This window comes from Psittacula echo, assembly GCF_963264785.1.
Source record: "Psittacula echo genome assembly, chromosome: 1".
Classification (NCBI taxonomy): domain Eukaryota; kingdom Metazoa; phylum Chordata; class Aves; order Psittaciformes; family Psittacidae; genus Psittacula; species Psittacula echo.
The window spans coordinates 2,324,748-2,350,100 of NC_137735.1; the positions used below are offsets into that span (position 1 = coordinate 2,324,748).

At 45.5% G+C, this 25,353-nt stretch overlaps 1 protein-coding gene across 1 annotated transcript in view; it reads right to left on the reverse strand.

The window, feature by feature from the left end:
• The window catches only part of ATRN (attractin), a gene marked incomplete at both ends in the record, with an annotated part of 172,601 nt that overhangs the window by 56,684 nt on the left and 90,564 nt on the right, over positions 1-25,353 (reverse strand). The window contains 5 exons of the mRNA XM_080619602.1: positions 14,288-14,445; positions 15,176-15,254; positions 15,761-15,855; positions 17,600-17,652; positions 19,111-19,204. Of these exons, the coding sequence (XP_080475728.1) occupies positions 14,288-14,445; positions 15,176-15,254; positions 15,761-15,855; positions 17,600-17,652; positions 19,111-19,204 (479 nt within the window). The remainder of the gene's footprint in view (positions 1-14,287; positions 14,446-15,175; positions 15,255-15,760; positions 15,856-17,599; positions 17,653-19,110; positions 19,205-25,353) is intronic.

Genomic DNA, 25,353 nt, shown 5'->3' on the forward strand with positions numbered 1-25,353 from the left:
CACGATTTACCCAGGTTTTATCTCCTGCCGCATTTGAGCCTGCTGGTTTCTTCTGTTTCATAAGCAGCGTGCTTTTCTCCTCTTCATTAACTCTTATTCCTTGACTCTTTAAATAAGCTTTGGTATAAAAGCAAATACATCCAGCTCTTCTGACAGCTGTAAAAGCTTCCCAGCCATGGCCCACATGGCTCGTGTTCTGAAATACATCTGAACCTGAGGTTTACATTTACATTCAGCCAGTGGCAGACTGTATTTTCAAGAGCTATACAGCACCGAAGTACAGCAAGGGCAAGCAACCAGCACACCATCACCCCCCGCCTCACCCAGGAGAAATTAACTGCCTCGTGTGGACTTTGCTTCCATAGAACATTAATTCTGAAGTGTTTTCATAGCGTGCTCCCCAGCCCTGCATTTTAAAAGGGCAGAAAAAAGAGCCTTAAAAATAGGACGATCCATACACATCTCATGCTCGTATCTGAAAAAACCCCATCTGAAGAAATCCTCCTGGTATTATTAAATCTGAATCTCAGCCTATGTCTCTCTGTTCTCCTCTAACTTGTCTTATTTATGCAGCTGAAGTTTTGCAACAGCCACATGAGGAGACTTCCAAAGCTGCATGAAGGTGTTATGGTATACCTGGCAAACAATGATACGTGAGTTACTGCAGTTCATGCATGTATTGCACAAGTTGTAGATATAAACCCCCAAGGTTTCAATGAGTAAAAGGAGAAAAAACCAATGCAACAACACAACACTCCAGACCTGAGTCCAGAGGAGGCCATGGAGATGCTGCGAGGGCTGGAGCAGCTCTGTTCTGGAGCCAGGCTGAGAGAGCTGGGCTGGGGCAGCCTGGACAAGAGAAGGCTCCTGAAGGGGAGACCTGAGAGCAGCTCCAGTGCCTAAAGGGGCTGCAGGAAAGCTGGAGAGGGGCTTGGGACAAGGGCCTGTAGGGACAGGACAAGGGGAATGGCTTTAACCTGCCCGAGGGGAGACTGAGATGAGCTCTTAGGCAGAAGCTCTTCCCTGTGAGGGTGCTGAGGCGCTGGCCCAGGGTGCCCAGAGAAGCTGTGGCTGCCCCATCCCTGGCAGTGTTCAAGGCCAGGTTGGACACAGGGGCTTGGAGCAAGCTGCTCCAGTGGAAGGGGTCCCTGCCCGTGGCAGGGGTTGGAGCTGGAGGAGCTTTAAGGTCCCTTCCAACTCAAACCAGGCTGGGATTCTATGAAAGCTTAGTGTGAGCCATTTTCAAGGTTGCTGAAACCACCATCTCCAGTGAAAAGCCCTAAAGTCAACAACCCATGCTACAAAGGGTTAACCGCCTTTGGGAGAAACCCTCAGTTTTAAGGATTTTACGAAGCTGCTTGCAAAAATAACTACTTCTATATGAAAGGGAACAACTTCTAAAAGGGGAAAAATGCCACCGGTTGATGCCAAAAATAAGGCGGTGGGAGCGGATAAAAAGGAAGCAGCTGTTTCATGTTTTAAAATACCATTTTAACTGTTGTGTTCTGAATCCTTCCGTCCCCGGCAGAAGATGTCAGTTTGCCTGCTCTGAAAAACCAGCATGTAATTGCATGTCTCCAAAAAGTAATTACATCCAACAGCAAATTTCATCAGATTAACAAATTGATTTACGTTTCATTGTTGGGTTTAAAGCAAAGCTCTCACCGCAGCGAGCGGGCTGCGGCGGCAGGGGCTCAAAAGCACCTGCAGTTATAGCTAAATAAAGGCAAGGGACATCATTAGCAAACAACTTTGGCATTCCACTGCTTTCAGAAGCAAAGGAAAAAGAACAGTTTTGGAACAAAAGGGTCCCAGAGAGCTAAGGATGATGTTATCTCCGCACCTACATCTATTCCTCATTAACGGTGCATGAGGCACGCTGAGGACCTGGCAGGAATGCTAGTGAGATCACCAGCTTCAGTGTGGTTTCAAGCCTACATAATTATTTTATCAAAGCAGTCACTACCTATCTATATGTATTTTATTCTCTTTGGCCAACAACAAAGATTCTTTTTCATTCCCTTTACCCTTACTGAGAGCTTTCACTCGATTAACTCATAGCTTTTGATTACAGAACGACATTAATTTAGAGGAAGGCTGGACACCTCCATGGGTCATATCTACTCCTTAGGGATATTTATGCCCTGTATCAAATACACAGTGCTTCCCCCAGAGACAAATCAGGGGATTAGAGTCAGTTACAGACCCTGCTTTTTAAGTGAGGTTCTGTTTCTTCTCTCTATCCTATTATGTGCGTTATCAAAGCCTTCTCGTTAGGCTGTAAGCCCCAGTGAGGTAACCCTAGAGAGCATCACTGCTGGTGCTATTCATGTCACCTTAAAGAGGTTGAAAGCTGAATATAAAAGGAAGGTGGAAGTGTGGGATGTGACATTCCTCCAGTTCTGGGTCTTCCTCGCCTGGCAGGAGCTAAGGGTACCCCAACACCTTCTCTGGCTGTAGCCAAGTGCCATCCATCATTTAACTCTGCAGGAAAACAAATGCTTCCTGAAGCACATTAAACACCGAATGGCAAGTAAAATGAAAGCTTAATTGAAACCGGTATTAAGATTCGTGCTAATGGAGACCACCTGCTTTATGGGTAACAGAGCCAATAAAAATAGAAGGATGGGGGAAAGAGTGTCAGGAGAAGAAATTCAATCCAAAACTGCTTTAATGAAGGAGATCTCCTTTGGAAAATGAGAACTTGGGAAGACGTCAGTCTTTGCACACCGCTGGACACATGAACCATGTAACATTAAGATAATGATGCTAAGGAGTAAGGGCTTTGCCTGAGGATTGTGAAGTCTTTTCAGGAATGGAATTCCTGGCCCTTTAGAAAATATTGGCTACTATTTCCCACTTAAAAAGCCACGTTCGGCATAACAGAAGACGAACCTGCTTTAATCAGCCAAACAGCTATTCCTTAGAAGAACCTAGTTGATAATTCATCTCCACTTTGAAATCCAGCTGACACCAGTGGCATATGGCTCCACGTGAACGTTGCCTACGTACTAACACAGGGAATATCTACTGGCTTAAGGAAAAGACACATTTACAATGTCACTGCTGGCTCTGCAAAGTCAAATAGATGGCAAAGAGAATCTGCTCCCTTACATTCCTATGTAGACCTTCAGTGTATCATTGTAAACCACTGGGACAGCAATACAGGTCAAAGGAGCCCATTAGAGAAAATAACACAATCCCAGAGCAAACTCAAAATGAGAGGCAGAGGAGAAGTCTTTTGATGCATGGGAATAAACAGAGCTTAGGCTGTTCCCTTAATCTAACAACTAAGGAAAGAAGAAAAGGTCTTAAAACTGTATCAGAATTAGTAGTCACAGGCATAATATACAAAGCACTCAAAGCCAAGAAAGTGTCATTGCTGGAAGCTTTCCCCAGAGCCGAATTGTACTCCCACATCTATTTGAAATCTTATTAAATCACAGCAGTGCAGCTCTTAACTGGAGCACTAAAACACACATTTCAGCTTCCCAACTTGGATGGAGTCATCCTGGCAATGTCTGCTGCCAGAACAACAGCAACATAAGGCAGTGACGGGAGGGACCCAAAGGCAGGTAGCTCGTTATAGAGTACATCATGCAAGAGGTCTGCATCCAGTGGTTTACATTTCATTCCTTACACATGGCACTGCGTGCACACACACAGGATAGTGATGGTCACCCGGAGCAGCTCCAAAAGCACGGGAGGCTGATTTACAAATAGAACAACTGAGGTTCTTCTCAGTTTCCAGATCACCCGTTTGGTATGGTTTCTGTGCTTGAACTTCTGGCAGCTCCTTGGAAAGCAGCGATCAAGTTAAGGGAGATGGATCGTTTCCACCTTTCACTTCACCATTCGCAGGTTCAGCAGAGGAGCTAGGCAGCAATTCAACATTTGGGGTGGGATCATAAATATTTCCCTATGGCAGCAGACAGTGTATTTTGAAACATTGAGAGTAATGATGATAAGACATGTAGATGCTCCATCCTTGGCAGCGTGCAAGGCCAGGCTGGATGGCGCTTGGAGCAAGCTGCTCTAGTGAAAGGTGTCCCAGCCCGTGGCAGGGGGTTGGAACTGAAGGAGCTTTAAGATCCCTTCCAACACAAACCAATCTACAATTCTATGATATGAATCCATGAATTAAACTATCCGCAGTGCATTAACTTCCTGTGCAGAAGGGAATTAAGCTTTAGAAGAGACTATACAGACCCACAGTCCTGAAATAAATCAACTGGAGGAACCCAGGAAACAGCTTCAACAGCCCATGCAAAACTTTGGGAAACTACAAAGTGCAGACAGCAGAGGCAATTTTAGCTGGTTTTCTACTACAGCCTTTATGAAATCAAAGTGGAAGGAAACAATTTAAGTGACTTGGAAATTTTCCACTGATTATCACTCAAGTCCTCCAGCAGCGTAAGCTGTCTAATGGTGTTGCAGTGCTCCATCAAGCAGCACGTGCAGCGATGCTACGTAGTCATGGTGATGATACAAGGGCCTATAAAGACAGGACAAGCAGGAATGGCTTAAATGGAAAGAGGGGAAACTGAGATGAGCTCTTAGGCAGAAGCTCTTCCCTGTGAGGGTGCTGAGGCGCTGGCCCAGGGTGCCCAGAGAAGCTGTGGCTGCCCCATCCCTGGCAGTGTTCAAGGCCAGGTTGGACACAGGGGCTTGAAGCAAGCTGCTCCAGTGGAAGGGGTCCCTGCCTGTGGCAGGGGTTGGAGCTGGATGAGCTTTAAGGTCCCTTCCAACCCAAACCAGTCTGGGATTCTATAATGAATTGTCAAGCAAAGAATATATAGTGACTATTGGATGAGATTTTACAAATGGTGTCTTTTGTATGCAAGAGGCTGCAAAATCCATTTGCTTCTTTTTGTTCCTTGAAGCATTTGGCTCATAATTAAGGTTTAAGCACATTGAAATTAAAATACTTCAACCAACGTGAGGGAAAGAGCGGAGGCAATTGACAGTTAATGATACAATTACAAACTGTGGTTTTCCCTTAATCAGCTCCTAGGCGACTTCCAGACACTCAGAAAGGAGAGATCAATGCAAAAGGACCTTCCTAGTGAGGACTCTGGATTTGGGAGAAAGATCTAAAATCAAATGGGACAGAATGTTACTGCAAACAATAGTTTGGGAATGAAACAAGACAAGAACACAGGTTTATATTCAGGGAGTGGCAGAAAACACCATCAGCAGTAAGCTGTGATGGAGCAGAAAGCTTACAGGCATTAGAAGGGGTTGAAGTTTGCTATATTAGCAACTCTGATTTTCACCCTGTGCATTCAGGAGAGGGACTCGCTCACTGGAAGCAGCTCCAGGTAAATACAAGCCAGTTTAAATGTTATGAAGAACTGCAGACATGTGCACCACTATTAAAGAGAGGTTCAAATTCTCACCATTAACTACTTGTCAGCTCCAGAAGTGATGTTTCACCTCTGGGTGAGCTGATTTGTGTGGATGGAAATCCATGGAAATTAATCCTCTGGAAGTTTCTGCATTTCATTTCCTTGCTCTTGGTGCAATATTGTAGAGCTGGCTATTTGTGTTCCATAGCTCCTTTGTAATCCAAGATGTATTATGAAAGAATTACAGAGCACACTTGCAATGAAGATTAAGAAAACAGAAAAAATAGTGGGGAAATAGATAACATTAGATATACATGACTACAGAAAAAACATCAACCATAACAGCATCCCCTAACGTCCTTTTCTGATGGGTGCACTCGCTGCTGGGTAGCAGATGAGGAATATTTAGGGCAGTTCTTTCCAAGGAAAAGAGACGTAAGTGAAGAGCTGGAGTTTGCATGATGCTTATAAAGCCTTTGTGGCTGTTCCAGACCAAGTCTGGCAGCAAGGAGGAGCTGCAAAGCAGAGAATGGAGGTACTGAGAAGCTCTCAACAAGACCTTACCTGGATTTTCACGAGAGCTTGGCAAGCAAAGGTTGTACGGGAACTCCGCAGCGCAGCTTTCATCCCTTGAATCCACTCAGCCGGGAGGTGTTAGGAAGCCGATGGCTGTGTTTAAAGGCTTGCTGCATTTTGCAGCTTTAGTTCTTTTACAAAATCATCGTTTCAAGTCATTAAAGGCGGCAGGAAAAGACATCTTAAACCGGCGCACTTAACAACACCCCAACTGAAGTGGTTTTGAAGAGAGGTGGAGCAAGAGGGGGGGAAAAAAGCCAGCATTCAGCATTGGCAGGGACACAGCTATCTCTAACACAAAGGAGCATTTATACTCTCCAAGTCCACACTTTAACAGGCAAGAAGAGAGGGAATGAGAGACAGATTTCCATCAAGGACTTGAGAACTAAGTTCCTAACGTTTAAAATTACACAGCGTAGACTCAGTGCTCTGCAGTGAAGCCTGCTCATTTCTGAAGTTCTCTGTTGCAAGGTTTTGTGTAGAGACAAATCCTTCTGTAACTACACCTACAGTACCTAAACTGAAAATAAGCCAGGATAAGAGTGTGTAGGTACAATGATTGCTTATTATACTATTCAAACAAAGAAACCCCCAAACTACCCATTGGACACACATAGGAACAGCCCAAGCACATGCATAAGCTACAAGGTGATGCACACACACACACAGAGGGAGTATTTTCCAGCAGTCTGGCAGCAGCAGAGTCTCACTGACCTCATCCTATTTCTTATATTAAAACCACCCCTGCTTTCCAAAGGGAACTTGAAACACGTTGTGCAGCTGCAAGAAGTTTGATGGCGTAACTGCAGTGAGCAAACCTGGAGGAGATGGCCTCCGAGATAAGAAAAGCAGTTTGCATCCTGGCCACAGTGCAACAGGCTTTACTTAATGCCTCAGCTTGTCCTGAGGGACTAAACCCAACTGCACTGGAACCTTTATGCAGTGAAATAAGCGACAGTAACTTAGAAGAAGAGGGGACACAGTGATGCTGCAAGGGCTGGAGCAGCTCTGCTCTGGAGCCAGGCTGAGAGAGCTGGGCTGGGGCAGCCTGGACAAGAGAAGGCTCCTGAAGGGGAGACCTTAGAGCAGCTCCAGTGCCTAAAGGGGCTGCAGGAAAGCTGGAGAGGGGCTTGGGACAAGGGCCTGTAGGGACAGGCCAAGGGGAATGGCTTTAACCTGCCAGAGGGGAGACTGAGCTGAGCTCTTAGGCAGAAGCTCTTCCCTGTGAGGGTGCTGAGGCGCTGGCCCAGGGTGCCCAGAGAAGCTGTGGCTGCCCCATCCCTGGCAGTGTTCAAGGCCAGGTTGGACACAGGGGCTTGGAGCAAGCTGCTCCAGTGGAAGGGGTCCCTGCCCGTGGCAGGGGTTGGAACTGGAGGAGCTTTAAACTCCCTTCCAACCCAAACCAGGCTGGACTCTGTGAATATGGAAAAGTTCTGAGTAAAAACCATTCCTGAGAAGACAGGAGCAGTTTTGCTGGTGTGAGATGAGTGCTAAAGGAGCAGTCACAGGAAGCAGAGAGGTCAAGAAGAAAGAAGTCATTTTATGGCTTTCTTCTATATCTTGTGGTGAACCCCAGCCAAAGACTGATTGCTGGGAAGTCTTTTTCCCCAAAAAATCCATACCATGATTTATCTTCTATTTTATCTCACTGAAGATAGAGTTCCACAAAGAGCCAAGACTTTACAAGAAAGGAAGAAAAAACAGGGACAGCAAATAGGAAGGAGGTACAGCAAGGACAGGCAGGGACACAGATTGCAATTAAGGGCAATTGAGGGCACCTCAATCCACCACAGAAGATTGCACAAGACCTGAAAGGACGCAGTGAGTCCTGGAGACAAATCATAGCTTTTTATTGACTTTCCTCCAGCCCTTCCTCTTTGCAACCATTACTTTTCATAATCCATCTCCTGCTCATCAACTGCTTTGAAAAACTGATAAGGATGGTGAGGAGGGAGAAGAAACTGGAGTAAAGCAGAACCCCAGCGTGGGGTGAGAAGGGTAGTGTCAAACTGTATTGTACAGCATCTTGGCATCCAGTGTGGAAAAGCTTTCATGTGGCATCAAATCTGATAGTGCTGTTACACCCAACGGCGAATGGACTCAAAGTACAGTGTGATACCAGGCAAAAGCAGATCAGCACTGGCAGTGCCACACCTGGAGTACTGGGTCCAGTTCTGCGCTCCCCGGTACAAAAGAGACATGGACAGCGAGAGCTTCCAACAAAGGCCACAGAGATGATTCAGGGGCTGGAGCATCTCTGCTATAAGGAAAGGCTGAGAGAGCTGGGACTGTTCAGCCTGGAGCAGAGGTGGCTCAGCGTAGGTCTCAATGTGTATAAACCCCAGAAGGGAGGGTGCAAAAGAGACCTTTCAGGCTCTTTCCAAGGGAGCCCAGTGAGAGGACAAGGGGTGATGGGCACAAACTGAGCACAACAGAGGGTCTCTTTGACCATAAGAACATCTGTACAATGACCGGTCCCATATGTGCCTATCCACAACAAGCATCTCAATGAAGATGACCCTGCTCATTGCGAGGGGGTTGGACTAGATGATCTTTGGAGGTCCTTTCCAACCGAAGCTATTCTATGATTCTATGAGGAAACACTTGTTTTACTACAAGCATGATCAAACACTGGCGCAGGTTGCTCAGGGAGGTTGTGGAGCCTCCATCCTTGGAGATCCTCAAAAGCAAAGCTGCCTGTTCATGGCTCTTGGCAACTTGCTTTAGGTGGCCCTGTTGAGCAGGAGTTTGAATCAGATGGCCTCCAGAGGTCCCTTCCAATCTCAACCACGCTGGGATTCCGTGAAGACGATCATGCTGTTTGTCAAATTAAGGAATGCAAAGTCATAGACCCACAGAACAGTTTGGGTTGGAAGGGACCTTCAAAGCTCATCTAGTCCAACCCCCCTGCAATGAGCAGGGACACCTTCAATCAGATCAGAACCACTGGTTTTAGCTCACACTCGAACACTGCTGGGTTGCTGTGAGAAAGAAGGGATGAATGCTGTGTTGAGTGATGATGGTACATCCAGCGAAAGGAGGTACGCGTGGGCTTCCTGGAAAAGGATAACAAAGCCATAGCAAAGCAACAAAGAACTGCTATTGCAAACAGGAGAAAGGACTGAGACAACACCAATCAGTATTTGTAGACAGATGATAGAAAAACAGTAGTGCGAGGAAACAAGTGTCTTAGCTATGAAATGAAAAGCAAGCTACTAGAAATCGTAAGGACCACATATTCCTGGATGCTGTATCACTGCCAGGCTTCTTCACTGAAAGGGTCTCAACCTGTAAGAGTTGATGCTATTTTAGGCTGTGTTTTGGCAAGTAACAAGGACATCAAGAAGAGCTGGTGTAGAAAATTACCTTGGACTGAGTGCACACAAGCACATTCATTAAATTAAGGATAAAATGAGGTAAGTGTTGTAAGAGAATCAAAGTTCACTCTTTAACTATGAGAAATTAAATAAGACAGTAAAATCAAGTGGACTGAGGAGAAAAGGAATGGGAAAGCAGCCACCTAAGTACTTCTCTCAGGTCAAAGATGCAAAACTATTTGAAAGCTGCATCCTCAGAACTAACCTTAAAAAGGCCATCAGGAACAACTAAAGAGTCTGCTTATTAGGGAGAGGAAAGGATTCATCAGCAATGCCTTAGAATCCAGCAAGCGGTACAGAGAGAAAATAAGAAGTGCCGAATGCCAGGCTATGCCAGACCCCAGCAAATGATAAACAAAATAGCATGAGATGTTTCAGTCACACAAGTAAAGGAGACCAGAAAGGGAAGGGGAAAAGGGCATGCTCTGAGGATAGGCAGGAGATTAAAATCAGTCAGCTGCATCCCTAAAGCTAATTTAGTTTTCATTAAGGACAAGGACACTGAATGTAGGTGCAAGGCAAAGTATTGAACGGGAAGGAGGTTATAAGAAGACACACAACCAAGGTGGAGACAGAACTTAGATGTTTCTATGTGTTTGAAGTCAGTGAAAGCAGACAGCAAGCATCCCAGCACTCCAAATGGCAAGTGAAAGAACACCTCTGATAGCAAGACTGTTAAAGGAATCTACCACTTGAGCATGGCCCTACAGAACACTTAAAGCTTGTATTTAGAGGAGGAAGGAGAATCTAGATAGCCATGCTCCCAAGACCTCAACATTGTGCAAAGCTTCAGGACAAGTTCTGAATAAAAGAACTGAAATAGTAAATGAAAGACCAAAATCATCAAGCCATAGAGCTGACAACAATGATCTGTGCCATACCAGCCCAGTATTTTCTGTCTGTAACAAGAATTAATTGTATAGACCTAAGTGGTACAGCTGAGCTACTCCAAATTTCATCATGGATATCAATACATTGGGAATTCCTGGGCAAGATGAAGGTGGTGAAGATTATTCCAAGAATCATAGGACTTAAAGAGGATAGAAGTTAGTTCAAGGATAGCATTTGGACAGTCTTTTGCTGATATATCCATTAATCACACAGACCCAAAAAGAAAGTGTGCTAATATCACAATCTGCTGATAAAGTTGAAGTGGTCCATCAATAAAAATATGGAAAAGAACCACAAAAAAGAACACCCAGATGATCTTCAGCACAGCTGATATTTTCCAGTAACACCAGCGAGATAGCATTTTTCCATCTACCTCTGCTCTGGAGCCAGGCTGAGAGAGCTGGGCTGGGGCAGCCTGGACAAGAGAAGGCTCCTGAAGGGGAGACCTGAGAGCAGCTCCAGTGCCTAAAGGGGCTGCAGGAAAGCTGGAGAGGGGCTTGGGACAAGGGCCTGTAGGGCCAGGCCAAGGGGAATGGCTTGAACCTGCCAGAGGGGAGACTGAGCTGAGCTCTTAGGCAGAAGCTCTTCCCTGTGAGGGTGCTGAGGCGCTGGCCCAGGGTGCCCAGAGAAGCTGTGGCTGCCCCGTCCCTGGCAGTGCTCAAGGCCAGGTTGGACACAGGGGCTTGGAGCAAGCTGCTCCAGTGGAAGGTGTCCCTGCCCGTGGCAGGGGTTGGAACTGGAGGAGCTTTAAGGTCCCTTCCAACCCAAACCAGTCTGGGATTCTGTGATGCTATTAGGGACTGAGAAGAAAATTCACACCATGACTGGGAGCTCATCATCTGGAAACAGAGGATGTGAAAGAACAAGGTCTATATGAAAATGAATAAGGACTATTAAATACTGAAGCCATGAGAATCAGCAAAACAAAACAGTTCTAGTACAATACAAAACAGATCTAGTAAGGTCTGTAAGAACCCAGAGATACCACTGTGCAAAGCAGCGGCAAGACCTGATCTCCACGACCTTACACATGGCTGACCAGGACTATACAAGAGAGATTAATGTAAGTGAATGCAGTGGAAAAACAAATGTAGCAACTGAACCTGAATATCCTGTTTCACAGGATGAGATGAAGAGAGTTTGTCTTGCTCAAGCCAACAAACACTAAAGGCTGAGAGAGGATATGACCTGTCCAAATTCATCCCGGGGAAGCAGGAGACAAACAAGACGATGGAGAGAACATTTAAGCTCAATGACAACACTGACATAGGAAAAGCTAGCAGAAATTCATTCTAAGTACAGGTGGGGTGGAGGCTGCAGTAAACACAGGAGAGCTTAAGGGACTTAAGGGACAGGAGACAGCACTGCTCTTAAACATCTACAAAGTCCGAACACACAGTTCCGCATCAAGAAATAGCAAATAGATAAATCAGGGGGAAGGTACAGTACAGCACTGCTTATGGTAAGTAAACTATCAGCCAACAGAACCTCTAAGTTACATAAAATATGACTTTTTTCTGACCCCTGTGATCACCAATTTGATAAAGGAGAAGTTTGACCATTTAAATAAACCATTAAGGGAATCACAGTGCCCACCTTTGTACACAGAATGTTACTTTCTCTATTGGAAGCAGTACTTAAGTGAAAACCATGAGGCACAGCACTCACTGCTTGAGCATCCAGTGACACAAAGGTTTTACCTTGCAGCTCTTGCAAACTCCCCCATATGTAAAAATGGGCATTTGACAATGAACTAAGACTTTACCAATGTGTAAGTAAAAACTCTCCAGCTGGAAGATAACTGCCAATATTGTAAGTGGTATTCCAAAGTACCAAGATGCCGCCCTAAGTCAGCTTATCAAACGGACCGAGCAACAAGACACACTTCATCAGTACTTAAACCCCGCTGTCTTTACCACAATGTGATGCAGCACAAGTATTCCTAAGAGTTCAGGAAATACCTTGAAAAATATCACTATTGAGTAAAGATCTTTTTTTCCAGGAGGATGTCATTTCCTTGCTCAATATTATAATGTGCATTATCCTTGTTGGAAGAAACCCCTATGGTGAGATCGCGTGTGGCTGATAGGTCTGAAATACAGAAGTTACTGTGAAGTTATCATCTTTCATAGAGAACTTGGTTGAATAAGGGTGAAGTTGGAAGGATTTGGTCCCCACTTTTGACTAAGCTACTTAAAAAGGAAGAATCCAAATACACAGAGTCTCACTTGAGTCTCTGCTCCAGATTGAGAAGTACTTTAGCCTTTCAAAGGGCCCCTCTATCACTGAGTACACTATGGGTTGACACTTGAGTTAGCCCAAAGCAAGAAGGTGGCTGAGGTTTCCCTGAATTATTAGCTGCTGCAGCGGATGCAGAGTCTCTGTGATTGCACTCAGTGATCTATGAGTGTTCTCATGATTCACCAAGCTTCATCAGCACTAGCCTTATCATCACAGTCAGTCTGACACCTCAGGCAACGCGTGTGTTAACAGACTGCACTGAATTAAGGGAAAGAAAGAGCTTCATCTCATTCTTGCAGGTACCACCAGTCTTGGGTAGCACAAGGAGAGAGGGGATGGCCCTTGAGCTGTGACTTTGGAGAGCAAGATGTTAAAAAGAGACACTAAGAACATTTCCTCTGTTTCCTCATTCCAGGCTTGGGTTTTGACTGTAACACTGTTTTCTTCAACATCAATTATCTACACATCTAAAGTCAGAGACCTTGTTAGAACATAGCCCTGTCAGTAAGTGAGCATCCCACTTCATTTCACAGCACATTTTCAGATCCACTGGTGTAGCGGTTTAACCCCAGTTGGCAACCAAGCCCCATGCAGCCTCTCACTCATTCCTCCCCGGTGGGATGAGGAGAAAATGGGAAGGTAAATGTGAGAAAACGTGTGGGTTGAGATAAAGACAATTTAACAGGTAAAGCAAAAGAAGTGCACAAGCAAAGCAAAGCAAGGAGCTCATTCAGCACTTCCCATCACAGGCAGGTGTTCAGCCATCCCCAGGACAGCAGGAATCCATCACAGGTACAGTGACTTGCAAAGACAAACGCCATCGCTCCAAAACATAGAATCATAGAATAGTTAGGGCTGGAAAGGACCTTAAGATCATCCAGTTCCAACCCCCCTGCCATGGGCAGGGACACCTCACACTAAACCATGGCACCCAAGGCTCTGTCCAACCTGGCCTTGAACACCGCCAAGGATGGAGCATTCACAACCTCCCTGGGCAACCCATTCCAGTGCCTCACCACCCTCACAGTAAAGAATTTCTTCCTTAGATCCAATCTAAACTTCCCCTGTTTCAGTTTGAACCCGTTACCCCTTGTCCTGTCACTGCAGTCCCTGATGAAGAGTCCATCCCCAGCATCCTTGTAGGCCCCCTTCAGATACTGGAAGCTGCTCTGAGGTCTCCACGCAGCCTTCTCTTCTCCAGGCTCAACAGCCCCAACTTTCTCAGCCTGTCTCCATACAGGAGGTGCTCCAGTCCCTGATCATCCTCGTGGCCTCCTCTGGACTTGTTCCAACAGTTCCATGTCCTTTTTATGTTGAGGACACCAGAACTGCACACAATACGCCAAGTGAGTATTCCTTCTTCTTCCTCCAGCTTTATATGCTGAGCATGATGCCATCTGGTTTAGAAAATCCCTTGTATCATGGCTGTGTCCCTCCTCAACTCCTTATGCCTCCCCCAGCCTCCTCACTGGTGGGGTGAGGACCAGAAAAAGCCTTGACCCTGTGTAAGCACTGCTCAACAATAACAAAAACATCCCTGAGTTATCAACACTGATCCCAGCACAAATCCACAACACAGCCCCATAACCAGCTACTGGGAAGAAAACTAACTCCCCTCCAGTGAAACAGAGCCCAACAGGGCTGAGGCAACATCAGAAGGTGATGCAACATTAGATGACAGCACAACATCAGAGGATGACACAACATTTTGCTCTTCATCAGGAACACCAACCCCTTTGTTTGCTGCAGGACTGTACTGAGAGCTTGGACCACACAGAACAAAGCAAACTACCACATCCATGAGAGAAACAAAGAGTACTTCCAAGTGATGATACACACGGTAACAGCTCCTACCTGGATTTTTATCGGCCAGGTGAAATTGCTGACGTAGACGAAGAAAGTGATGTTTGGATTGTTGCGGAAATCAAACTTCTCATTGGAGAAGCTGTCCTTGTATTCCTTTATATTGGTTCTTGAAACAACTGGCATTTCCTCCCCAGCCTGTGTGCCAGCTGTTTCAAATGTTAGAAAGCAAGAAAAGATGTTTCAATGAGTACTTTAAATGACAAGCAAAAAGGTAAATCATCCCAGATTCTAATGTTATAAAATCAATTATTCATCTGAACGTGACTATTCTAAACTATTACCATAGAACCATAGAATAGTTTGGGTTGGAAAGGACTTTAAGATCATCCAGTTCCAACCCCCCTGCCATGGGCAGGGACACCTCACACTAAACCATGGCACCCAAGGCTCTGTCCAACCTGGCCTTGAACACTGCCAGGGATGGAGCATTCACAACCTCCCTGGGCAACCCATTCCAGTGCCTCACCACCCTCTCAGTAAAGAATTTCTTCCTTAGATCCAATCTAAACTTCTCCTGTTTCAGTTTGAACCCGTTACCCCTTGTCCCGTCACTGCAGTCCCTGATGAAGAGTCCCTCCCCAGCATCCTTATAGGCCCCCTTCAGATACTGGAAGGATACTCTGAGGTCTCCACAATTGACATTGTATATGCCAACCTACTGCATTACTACAAATCGAATTGGCACCTTTGATGTTTCCAAACTACACTATTAAGATGGAAAACACAGTTCACCTTTGCCTCCAGGCCCAGCATTTAAGAACTAAACAACAAGTTCATAGGTTAAAAACCAAAACTGTTTCCCCAATTAAATCTGTGTTTCTCAGAAACTGATAACTGAAACAAGCTACCAAGCAACTAGGATCATGCTCATTTTACCTGCAAAACTCGTGGACCACGTAATGTTGAGGTTGAAGTTTTTAGATGCATTGATAAACATGTCCAGGTCTCTGTTTTGCTGCGGAGGGAAGAAAAAGAAGCCCCATTTTTAGGATAAGCAATTTCACTGTTTCCTCATGAATTTTCAGTGAAAAATAAAATAATCTTGGAATTTGTTACTGCCATGAAGACAAGACATCAAGCAAAAAGCTATTTACATTTTCTGAAAGCAGTATTCTCCTCCCCAAGGAAAGCATAATAAAGAATAGAGCAAGTCACAAGCATAGAATATGAATTGAGACACAAAGTATGGCATGAATAAGCAAAACTGGAGTAGCTCAGAGGTTCTAATAGCTATAAAGAATCAATTGTGGTTCCTCATGAAATTCTACTGTGAAGATTTGAATCTGTATGGCCAAACCAAGGTCAAAAGGTTCTTGCTTCATGGAACTGGACACACATGCACGTCACCAGACTAAAGCTGAAGACTCGCAGCAGAGCTGTAACGATTCATCACCTCCATGGCCAAGAGAGGACAAAAATACACCCAAAGGATGAAGTTTAAAGGGAAAGCAGAGAATTTACCTCTTCAGGTGTTGCTACAAAGTTGATTGCTGTGTAATAGCGATCGTCCTCTTGAGAAAGGCTGAAGGTGAACTGATAGTCAATGAGGAGAGTATCTGTAAGGAATGCATGGAGAGCATTATCCCAAGTCTTGGAATAAACCAAAGTACACTGCATCATGCAATGCAAGGCATGATGCTGCTGAAGTGCTCCTTGCACTGAGAGCACAACCAGGAGTCACCGCACTGCTACGAATGACTCCAACACAAAAGGGACAAAGATTTAAGTTAAGCCTAGAGAGGGAAAAGAGGCAACTTTGATTTTCCAAGCAAGAGCCACCAGCCTTCACCTAAATGAACATTCACACCAACACATTGTAAAAAGCATAAGCATGCCAAGACATTTACTATTTCCTTACTGCAATACCTCTATGTTCTAAGGGAATACTAGAACAATGAAAGAGATGTGTAATCCCTGCTTGCAGGGGACTAAGTTCCACACATTAGACGTTTCTGTACACCACCGGACTTCACAGGGGGGATTTCTACAGAGCAGCAGCTTGATAATGGACCAAGCTACCATCCTACTCCAAACCACATCATCCTCAGGCATGCCAGGACCACTTTCTGCTCTATGCCCTCCTATACTCATGTCTGCCTCAGGCTGGGGTGTCACCTCTCTGACAGCCAACAGTGCACAGCCAGTCTGGGGATACATCCACCAGTCTCAGCATCCTTCTATTGAAACACACTTGTAGGACTTGTACGTATTCCCAAAGCCTTGCAGAGAGTCCAAGCAATAATACATATGAAGCTATACACTAGGTGTTATTTTTCTCTTATTGCCTCCTGGAGACCCCTTGTTGGATAGACACAAGCTGGATGACCTTCTGATACACACCACCTTCTTCTATCTAAAACATCTATGAACACTAAGGAATTTTCAAGGAAGAAAACCAAGTGAGGTTATAACACGAGGTTGTTCCTGTAAGAGTTGTTATGCTCTGCCTGTTTCTCCCTTTCTGCCCACTTTATCCCCACTGGCAGCAGTGAATTTGGTCAGGGACAGAGTTTTGGGTGACATGGTCTAGTGTGAGGCATCCCTGCCTGTGGCAGGGGGTTGGAACTGGATGATCTTAAGGTTCTTTCCAACCCAAACTATTCTATGATTCTATGGTTCCTCCAACGAGACTGTTGTGAGAAGCCATCAGAGCACTTGTCTGGCGGTGGAAGGGGAATTCAAACCTGCTAAAGAAAGCATGAGGATAATTTCTGTTGCAGAAACCCACTATCTGAGACTTGCAGCTTTAAGTCATTTAAGATCTGCGCATGCCAGCGAGCTGATTGCTAATACTTGCAAATAGAAGCTGGAGAGTTTCCATTGAGTAATCTGAATCTTGGCAAAGGATCTTCTGGAGTTGCACAAGAATCCAACTGTTCATTTCAGAGGAAACGTGGCAAGTTGGAAACCTGACCCATGCTAACACAGACCAGGATGTCAAACAACACTACTTTGCACTTACAGAAGTTCTGAGGACATGCTTTGGGTTGGAGTTCTTAGCTATATATTTTAGTGTTATTCTCCAGAAGACCAGCTTTCTTTTCAAAGCCATGTGAAAAACGTTCACAAGTTCGTTCTTACAGATCCAATCCTCACCCAAACCTTACCAAGAGAAGCATTTTCAGTCTCTTGAAACAATACTTTAGTGAAAACTGAAGGTTTTTAAACTAGTTTTCAATCCTTCCCTTAATCCCCTGTATTTTAAATAGGCGCTGAGGCAACCAAAACTAGTTTCAACTAAGATATTTTAAACTTCAGACACATTTTATATGAGAGAAATAAAATCCCAAGAGTACTCACAGTAACACGTTCCTTTAAGTGGATTTCCCTGATATCTGTTTTCAACTTCACACCTAAAAAGAACACGTACTTTTAATAAATGGATTTCTTCTCTCTAGTTCTATCTATTCCCAGCCACTACAAACCAGAAAGCACCACCCAGGCATATAACAGTATGCAATTAAAAGTAATAGATGCATTTCTGAGCTATACTGGACTGCTCCAGTTCACGGGCACGACCATGGTCCAGACCAGAAATTCCATGGTCAAAACTAGTTATGCACCAAGAATCAGATATAAAATCCTGGCTATTAACCTTTGCATCATTTGGAATGTATGAACCACATGGTATAGTGTGTCCCTGCCCATGGCAGGGGGGTTGGAACTAGATGATTTTAAGGTCCTTTCCAACCCAACCCATTCTGCAATTCCATGATTAGTTCTTCACAATGCACAGAACTGGATTAAAACACTCAAACCCTAAAGTCTCCATTTACATTTATGGCTATTCCAGGATCTAGTCCTATAAACGCTTACTCATGTGAACAAGCCTTTAAAAATAAACCTGGCAATGAAATTATTTGGAATGAAATTATTTCAACTAACATTACGCTAAAAGCATCTCTGTTCTGTTACAGGGAACCCTCCAGCACATTTGTTGCTCTCAAACTGCTCCATTTAAAGGCTGGAACGTCAAATTCTTATTTCAGGTATATTTACACTCCCCCAGAACAGCATCAGAGTGCACAGACCATAAAAATATAGCAATTAGAGGGATAAAGTGAAGTGGAGCAAGTCCAGAGGAGGCCATGGAGATGCTGCGAGGGCTGGAGCAGCTCTGCTCTGGAGCCAGGCTGAGAGAGCTGGGCTGGGGCAGCCTGGACAAGAGAAGGCTCCTGAAGGGGAGACCTGAGAGCAGCTCCAGTGCCTAAAGGGGCTGCAGGAAAGCTGGAGAGGGGCTTGGGACAAGGGCCTGTAGGGACAGGCCAAGGGGAATGGCTTTAACCTGCCAGAGGGGAGACTGAGATGAGCTCTTAGGCAGAAGCTCTTCCCTGGGAGGGTGCTGAGGCGCTGGCCCAGGGTGCCCAGAGAAGCTGTGGCTGCCCCATCCCTGGCAGTGTTCAAGGCCAGGTTGGACACAGGGGCTTGGAGCAAGCTGCTCCAGTGGAAGGGGTCCCTGCCTGTGGCAGGAGTTGGAGCTGGAGGAGCTTTAAGGTCCCTTCCAACCCAAACCAGTCTATCATTCTGTGTATAGGTTGTAAGGCTGGTGGCATTATTTTTTCGCCCCATCCCTTCTGCATGTCATTCCTGGGTGAAATGTTCTTAAAAATGCAAATCTTCAGGAAATCATTTTGTTTATGTCATGCCCCCGGGGGAAGCATGGCCGGCTGCACCATCAATGGAGTCAGTCAACTGACAGCAGGAAGAGAGCAGCAGATACATCCCAAATACAATGATTAAAAAATGCAGGGGTTCCATGCCAGTATGTGCACAGCCTTTTGATTTCAAATAACAAAGTGAAATGAACTCACAGTTGACACTCATCTCCTTTTATTCCCTTTGTGGTGCAGAAACATTTCCCTGTATTTGTGTTGCAGACGGACGCGTGGCCATTGCACTTGCAAGCTGTTGAGCAGAGGGAGAAAAAGATGCAATGTTGAATGAAGCAAAAGACACTGATTCCATAGCAATTCAGTCCTTTAGTTGCCAAACTGAGAGACATCAACAACTGAAGTGGATATGAAAACCCATTTGGTGCTCTTTGGTTTCTTTGTGATGCAGAAGGCAGCCAGAAATAGAACCGTGCATCAAAATGGAGTTAGTGCAGGTTCCAGGACTGATGCTTTGCATGAAATCATGATCAGACTCTGTTTTTTAGCCTCAAAGTTTACTTAACTTCCTCTCTTGTTGTTAGATAGTGAAAGTTCTGTTACGGTTCTGGTGTCCTCAACGTAAAAAGGACATGGAACTGTTGGAACAAGTCCAGAGGAGGTCACGAGGATGAGCAGGGGCTGGAGCACCTCCTGTATGGAGACAGGCTGAGAAAGTTGGGGCTGTTCAGCCTGGAGAAGAGAAGCTGCGTGGAGACCTCAGAGCAGCTTCCAGTGTCTGAAGGGGGCCTACAAGGATGCTGGGGATGGACTCTTCATCAGGGACTGTAGCAACAGGACAAGGGGTAACGGGTTCAAACTGAAACAGGGGAAGTTTAGATTGGATCTAAGGAAGAAATTCTTTACTGAGAGGGTGGTGAGGCACTGGAATGGGTTGCCCAGGGAGGTTGTGAATGCTCCATCCTTGGCAGTGTTCAAGGCCAAGTTGGACAGAGCCTTGGGTGCCATGGTTTAGTGTGAGGTGTCCCTGCCCATGGCAGGGGCATCGGAACTGGATGATCTTAAGATCTTTTCCAGCCCAAACTATTCTATGATTCTATGGTTCTATAACCGGAAAGAAAAAGCCAATATTTGGAATAGTTTGGGGCTTGGTAACACTTTTCAGTCAAACTCAAAGCTCTTGAGAGAAGACTGTTTTTGCAAATCAAGCAAAGCTCATGGTGCTTTTAGGGATTTTTCCGGAGACAAATAGGCCTTTTAGAAAACAATGGCATTATCAACAATGTCAATGTACCTGCAGTATAAAGTGGATGGTGCTAAGAAACCACGCTGTTAGTGGTTCGAGGCACATGGCCAATGTGTCTGAGCTTTAGCCTGGTCTCACGAACTCAGCGCCACTCAGTTGTGGTAGAAGCAAAGTAGCCCGCCCCTAGACTACATCAGGTTTGTGTCCTGCCCAAGACAGACCAGCTCCTATGCTCTGAGCCTGCTTGAGGTGCAAACCAAGGTATGACAGTGGGAGGTAAGGGAGATGTGCTTCAAAAGAACACTCTCGATTAACATTAAGCTGCTACCATTGATACACTTTAAGCCTTTTACTCATAAAGAAGTAGAGGAAGCACATGCAAAAAAACCCCCAAAACCAAACCAACAACGAACAACAAAACCAACACAAGCAGTTGTCTTGGATATAATGTTCACTGTAACTACAAGAATGGATATAACAACTTTTCCCAGAAGGCCTTCTAGACATTGTTCTACCAACAAACTGGAAGATGCAGTCATCTGAGCTCTGCATGGGAGAGCATACAATATAAGAAGGGAAAAAGTACATAAAGAGAAGATCCTTCATTTGGTGTCCCTGAGCTTGCTGGAAATAGTATGCTTCAAAGGCTGCCAAACCTCCTTGTTATGAAGACATATGCCTTCTCATTAAGAAGACACGAGCCACTCAATGTACCAGCAGATTCTTAGACATGAAGTACCCATCCTGAATATCCTTGCCAACCTTGAAGCTTATTTTATGAACTCTTTTGATGTCTTCTTTATACTGGCATGTAATGGAAGCTCTATTGTATGAGGGACACTTAATTGTGCTTTTCAGATGTGGATGAGTGGTTTCCTAGCAGCAACACGGAACAAAATAGGTAGAAGCATAAAGGCCTATTGTGGGAACAAGTAGACTGAAGGGAGATTTGACAAAATAATTGTATTCCGTGAAGCAAACACAATTCTCATTAGTGGCCCTTCAAAAAAAAACAACCCTTCATACTATTGAGGATGCTCTGTACTCCCTTCCTTACGCTCCGCTAAAGGTAAGCAAGGTGAAACCCGACCAACAGTCAACGTTAACATACAGCACAACATGGAGAAATCTTGAGTTTCATGATGTTCAGATGCAGATCACAGTATCTCGAGCACTAATATTAATGCTTCATCACCCTGTGATAACCACACGCTTATCAAGAATGAACACTCCAAGATCTCTACTTAAAACAACAGTCTATTTATTCCTGCATTTTCCTAGAAGCCTTGTAACTGGAGATCATTGACTAAAGGACTAGAATATGCCCAAAGAGAAATCTTCCCATGGCTTTTCAAACAACTATGGAGTTTGGAAACAAACTACTGACAAGAGGTACTAAATACTGGAGTCTACAAACGAGTATTTCTCTCCAGAGTCTGATGCCAGAGCAGAAAGCCAGAATTATTGGAAACAGCTTTCTGACTGGCCTAGAAGGATGCTGGAGAGGGACCTTCATTAGGGACTGCAGTGATAGGACAAGGGGTGATGGGTTCAAACTGAAACAGGGGAAGTTCAGGTTAGATATAAGGAAGAAGCTCTTCCCTGTGAGGGTGCTGAGGCGCTGGCACAGGGTGCCCAGAGAAGTGGTGAATGCTCCATTCCTGCCAGCATTCAAGGCCAGGCTGGATGAGGCTCGGAGCAAGCTGCTCTAGTGGAAGGTGTCCCTGCCTGTGGCAGGTGGGTGCGACTGGATGATCTTAAGGTCCTTTCCAACCCAAACTTTTCTCTGATCCTATGACTGTGAAGCATGGTCTGACAACGAACCACCTCACAGTGAGTCTCTTACCACCTTCTTCCCAAGCCATGGGTCAAGATCTCACCCCAAGATGTTCACAGGGATCACTGCTCCTCTTCCTGCAGTCATAATGGTCTAGCTTCCTAAGAGCAACCACATCACCCACCGACCAATCCCATTTGTCCACTCTAAGTGCCCTGACCATCCTCTAAGGCCAACCTGGCAGCAGAGAGCAGGCAGAAGCACAGCACTATAGCTCATCATGGGCCACCAGCACACGCTCCACAGAAGCATTCAGAAGCGCTGCCGCCGCAGCAATCTGATTTCAGGCATAATAGTGCCTTCCCTTCTCTTGCAAATAACTTCCTTATCTACCCCTAACATATTTTCCTGTGAAACTTTAATCAGAAGAATTCTAAATCCTGAATGCAGAGAAAGCCCCTGGCAGCTATTTTTACATTTGATGTGCTACATTTCCTGCTCTTCCCGATTAACGCTCCTCTACGTTGGACACTACCTAAAAGCAACTGCAGAGGAGTGATTTACCTCCCGTTTAGTTATTATCTGCCCAGCTCGGCAAACACCAATGCCCATGATGATATGCAACCAATTCCTCCAGAGAAGTGACTGCAGCTTATCAAAATGTTTTCAACACAAGGGATACAGCAGCATTCACCTGGTGCACAGAGCAGAAGGAAAAAGCAACTTGTTCCATCCACTCTTCTTATTCCTCCCCTGGCTTCTGAAACCCATGACCACTACTTCCAGCTCTGCATGGCCTAACCTGTTAGAAGGGCAGCTGCTATCATAACAGTGTCACTCAGACTCCTCATGGAATGGGGAATACCAAACATTAATGCTGGAAATGGATGCTAGTTTGAGGATATTACTCTTGAGGATGGGGTTTTTGAGGATTTTTAGGGCTGACCTACAAGACAGCAGTCCAGCTGAGGACCTGGGAGTGTTGGTGGATGAGGGGTTGACCATGAGCAGCAGTGTGCCCTTGAGCCAGGAGACACAAGAGTATCCTGGGGTGCACTGGGAGGAGTGTGGCAGTAGGTCAAGGGAGGTGATTCCTCCTCCTCTACTCGACCCAGCTGAGGCCACATCTGGAATACTGTGTCCCAGTCTGGGCTCCTCAGTACAAGAAAGACAAGGAGCTACTAGAGAGGGTCCAGCGGAGGCCACAAGGATGAGCAAAGGTCTGGATCATCTTTATTATGAGGAGAGATTGTGGGAGCTGGGTCTGTTTAGTCTAGAGCAGAGCAGGCTGAGAGGGGATCTCATCAATGCAGATCAATATCTCAAAGGTATGTGCCAGGAGGATGGTGCTGGCTCTTCTCAGCAGCGCCCAGCGACAGGATGAGGAGCAATGGCCATAAAACACAAGCAGCTTCACCTCAACAGGAGGAAGAACTATACGCTGAAGGTGACAGAGCCCTGGCACAGGCTGCCCAGGGGGTGTGTGGAGTCTCCCTGACTGGAGACATTCAAACCCCACCATGGACACGTTCTATGTAGGCTGCCTTAGGTGGCCCTGCCTTGGCAGGGGGTTGGAGCAGATGATCTCCAGAGGTCCCTTCCAACCCTAATGATGCTATCATTCTGTGACATTTATGGTCCCCATGCTGCTGAGGCCACTGGGCTGATGCTACAGATCTACACCTCGAAGTACAAGGACTCACACAAGGCACTCAGCATACAAACACACAGATGCTTGTGCATCGGGGTGGAGGGTACCAACAACCATCTCCAGCACAGATGTGACCATAGACTCTAAAAACAGTGTAACACACAACACTTGACATAGAATACACAAAACGAGCAGAATCAGCACATCATTAATGGGAAAGGAAGGAGGGAAATGGGCTTGGAGGAGGGAAAAAGCTGGAGTTGGCTTTGCTGCCCATCAACCATTCCTTATGTGAGGAATTGCCCTTTGGAAACCTTCTCATCAAGGAAAATGGGCAGCAGTGGCTCTGGTTGCATCAGACAGACGGTTTCCTCTTGCTTTCCCTCTTCCAACCCACCTCAGTCTTTCTGCCCAGCTTCCTGTTTTCCTCACTCTTTCACCTTCACAGTAAACACCGTTAAATCACAGCAAATTAAAACCCTGGGCCCAAAGCACTTGAGAGCAAAGCACTTTTGACATGAGCTGCTGGTTTCATCAGATAACGAATGAATGCTGTTCCACAGTCTCTCAACACATTTTCTAATTTCTTTTTCAGGCATCTGGATGACTTTGGTCTATCATTCATTATCTCTACAATAAACTGGGTTTGGACAACCCTCACGCGAAAGAGTCCAAAGGAACTTACTCTCAATTTCCATACACATAGAAAAGCAACAAATATCAAAAGGCGCGTTGCGATCCAGTGATTAAACCTGAATGCTCTGAGTAGAATTGTGTCTCTTCTCAGGCCAACTCAGCCTCAATTTATTCACTCCCGCACTTCAAATTATCTTCACCCAAAATGAGTTTACATGTATCAGCAGTATTTCATCTTGCAGATAATGCTCTGGAATAAAGCACCAGAGATGCACCTTCTCCTTTGCAGCTGTGTTGTTGTGCTGCCTGCTGTAATTTCATATCCCAGCTACTGCAACACCCTTTTCTCTCAGCAAAGCAGCCTCATCCCTGTCTGTGATCTTTTCAACCCCCTCCTCAAATGCGTCCACTTGAAGGCTCTTCATTGCCTCATTTGCCACCAACATGCTCTTGCTCTAGGAAACAGGATGTTCATGCTCTAGCTACTGACTCTCATCTTCATCCAAAAGGTCAATGGAATTTCATGTATCTCCAAGTATTTTCTACTGGATTGTCTCCACACTTGGAAGGAGCAACTCAAAGTCTTCAATGTCTCCTCATTAATTGTGTTCCCTTATTTCTTCTGGGATGCCTAAAAAGCATCCACACTCTTTTACATGGAAGTACTGATATGACTCTGACAGTGAACGATGTTATTTTGGTTCTACCTTTTCCATTGCTGTATCTAGCCAGGGAGGAGGAGGTTGAGGGTTACACGGTGAGGAAGCAGCAGAGCTGCTTTTGGGATGTCTCTAGAATGTGATATTGAAATGATCCCGGAGGTTCTACTCAAGCAGCACTGATTTCCAGCAATGCCCTGGACTAAATGAGGTCTTTTACAAGGGCATGCAAGGATAGAACAAGGGGGAATGGCTTTAACCTTGCCAAAGGAGAGACTGAGATGAGCTCTTAAGCAGAAGCTCTTCCCTGTGAGGGTGCTGAGGCGCTGGCACAGGGTGCCCAGAGAAGCTGTGGCTGCCCCATCCCTGGCAGTGTTCAAGGCCAAGGTTGGACACAGGGGCTTGGAGCAAGCTGCTCTAGTGGAAGGCGTCCCTGCTCACTGCAGGAAGGTTGGAGCTGGATGAGCTTTAAGGT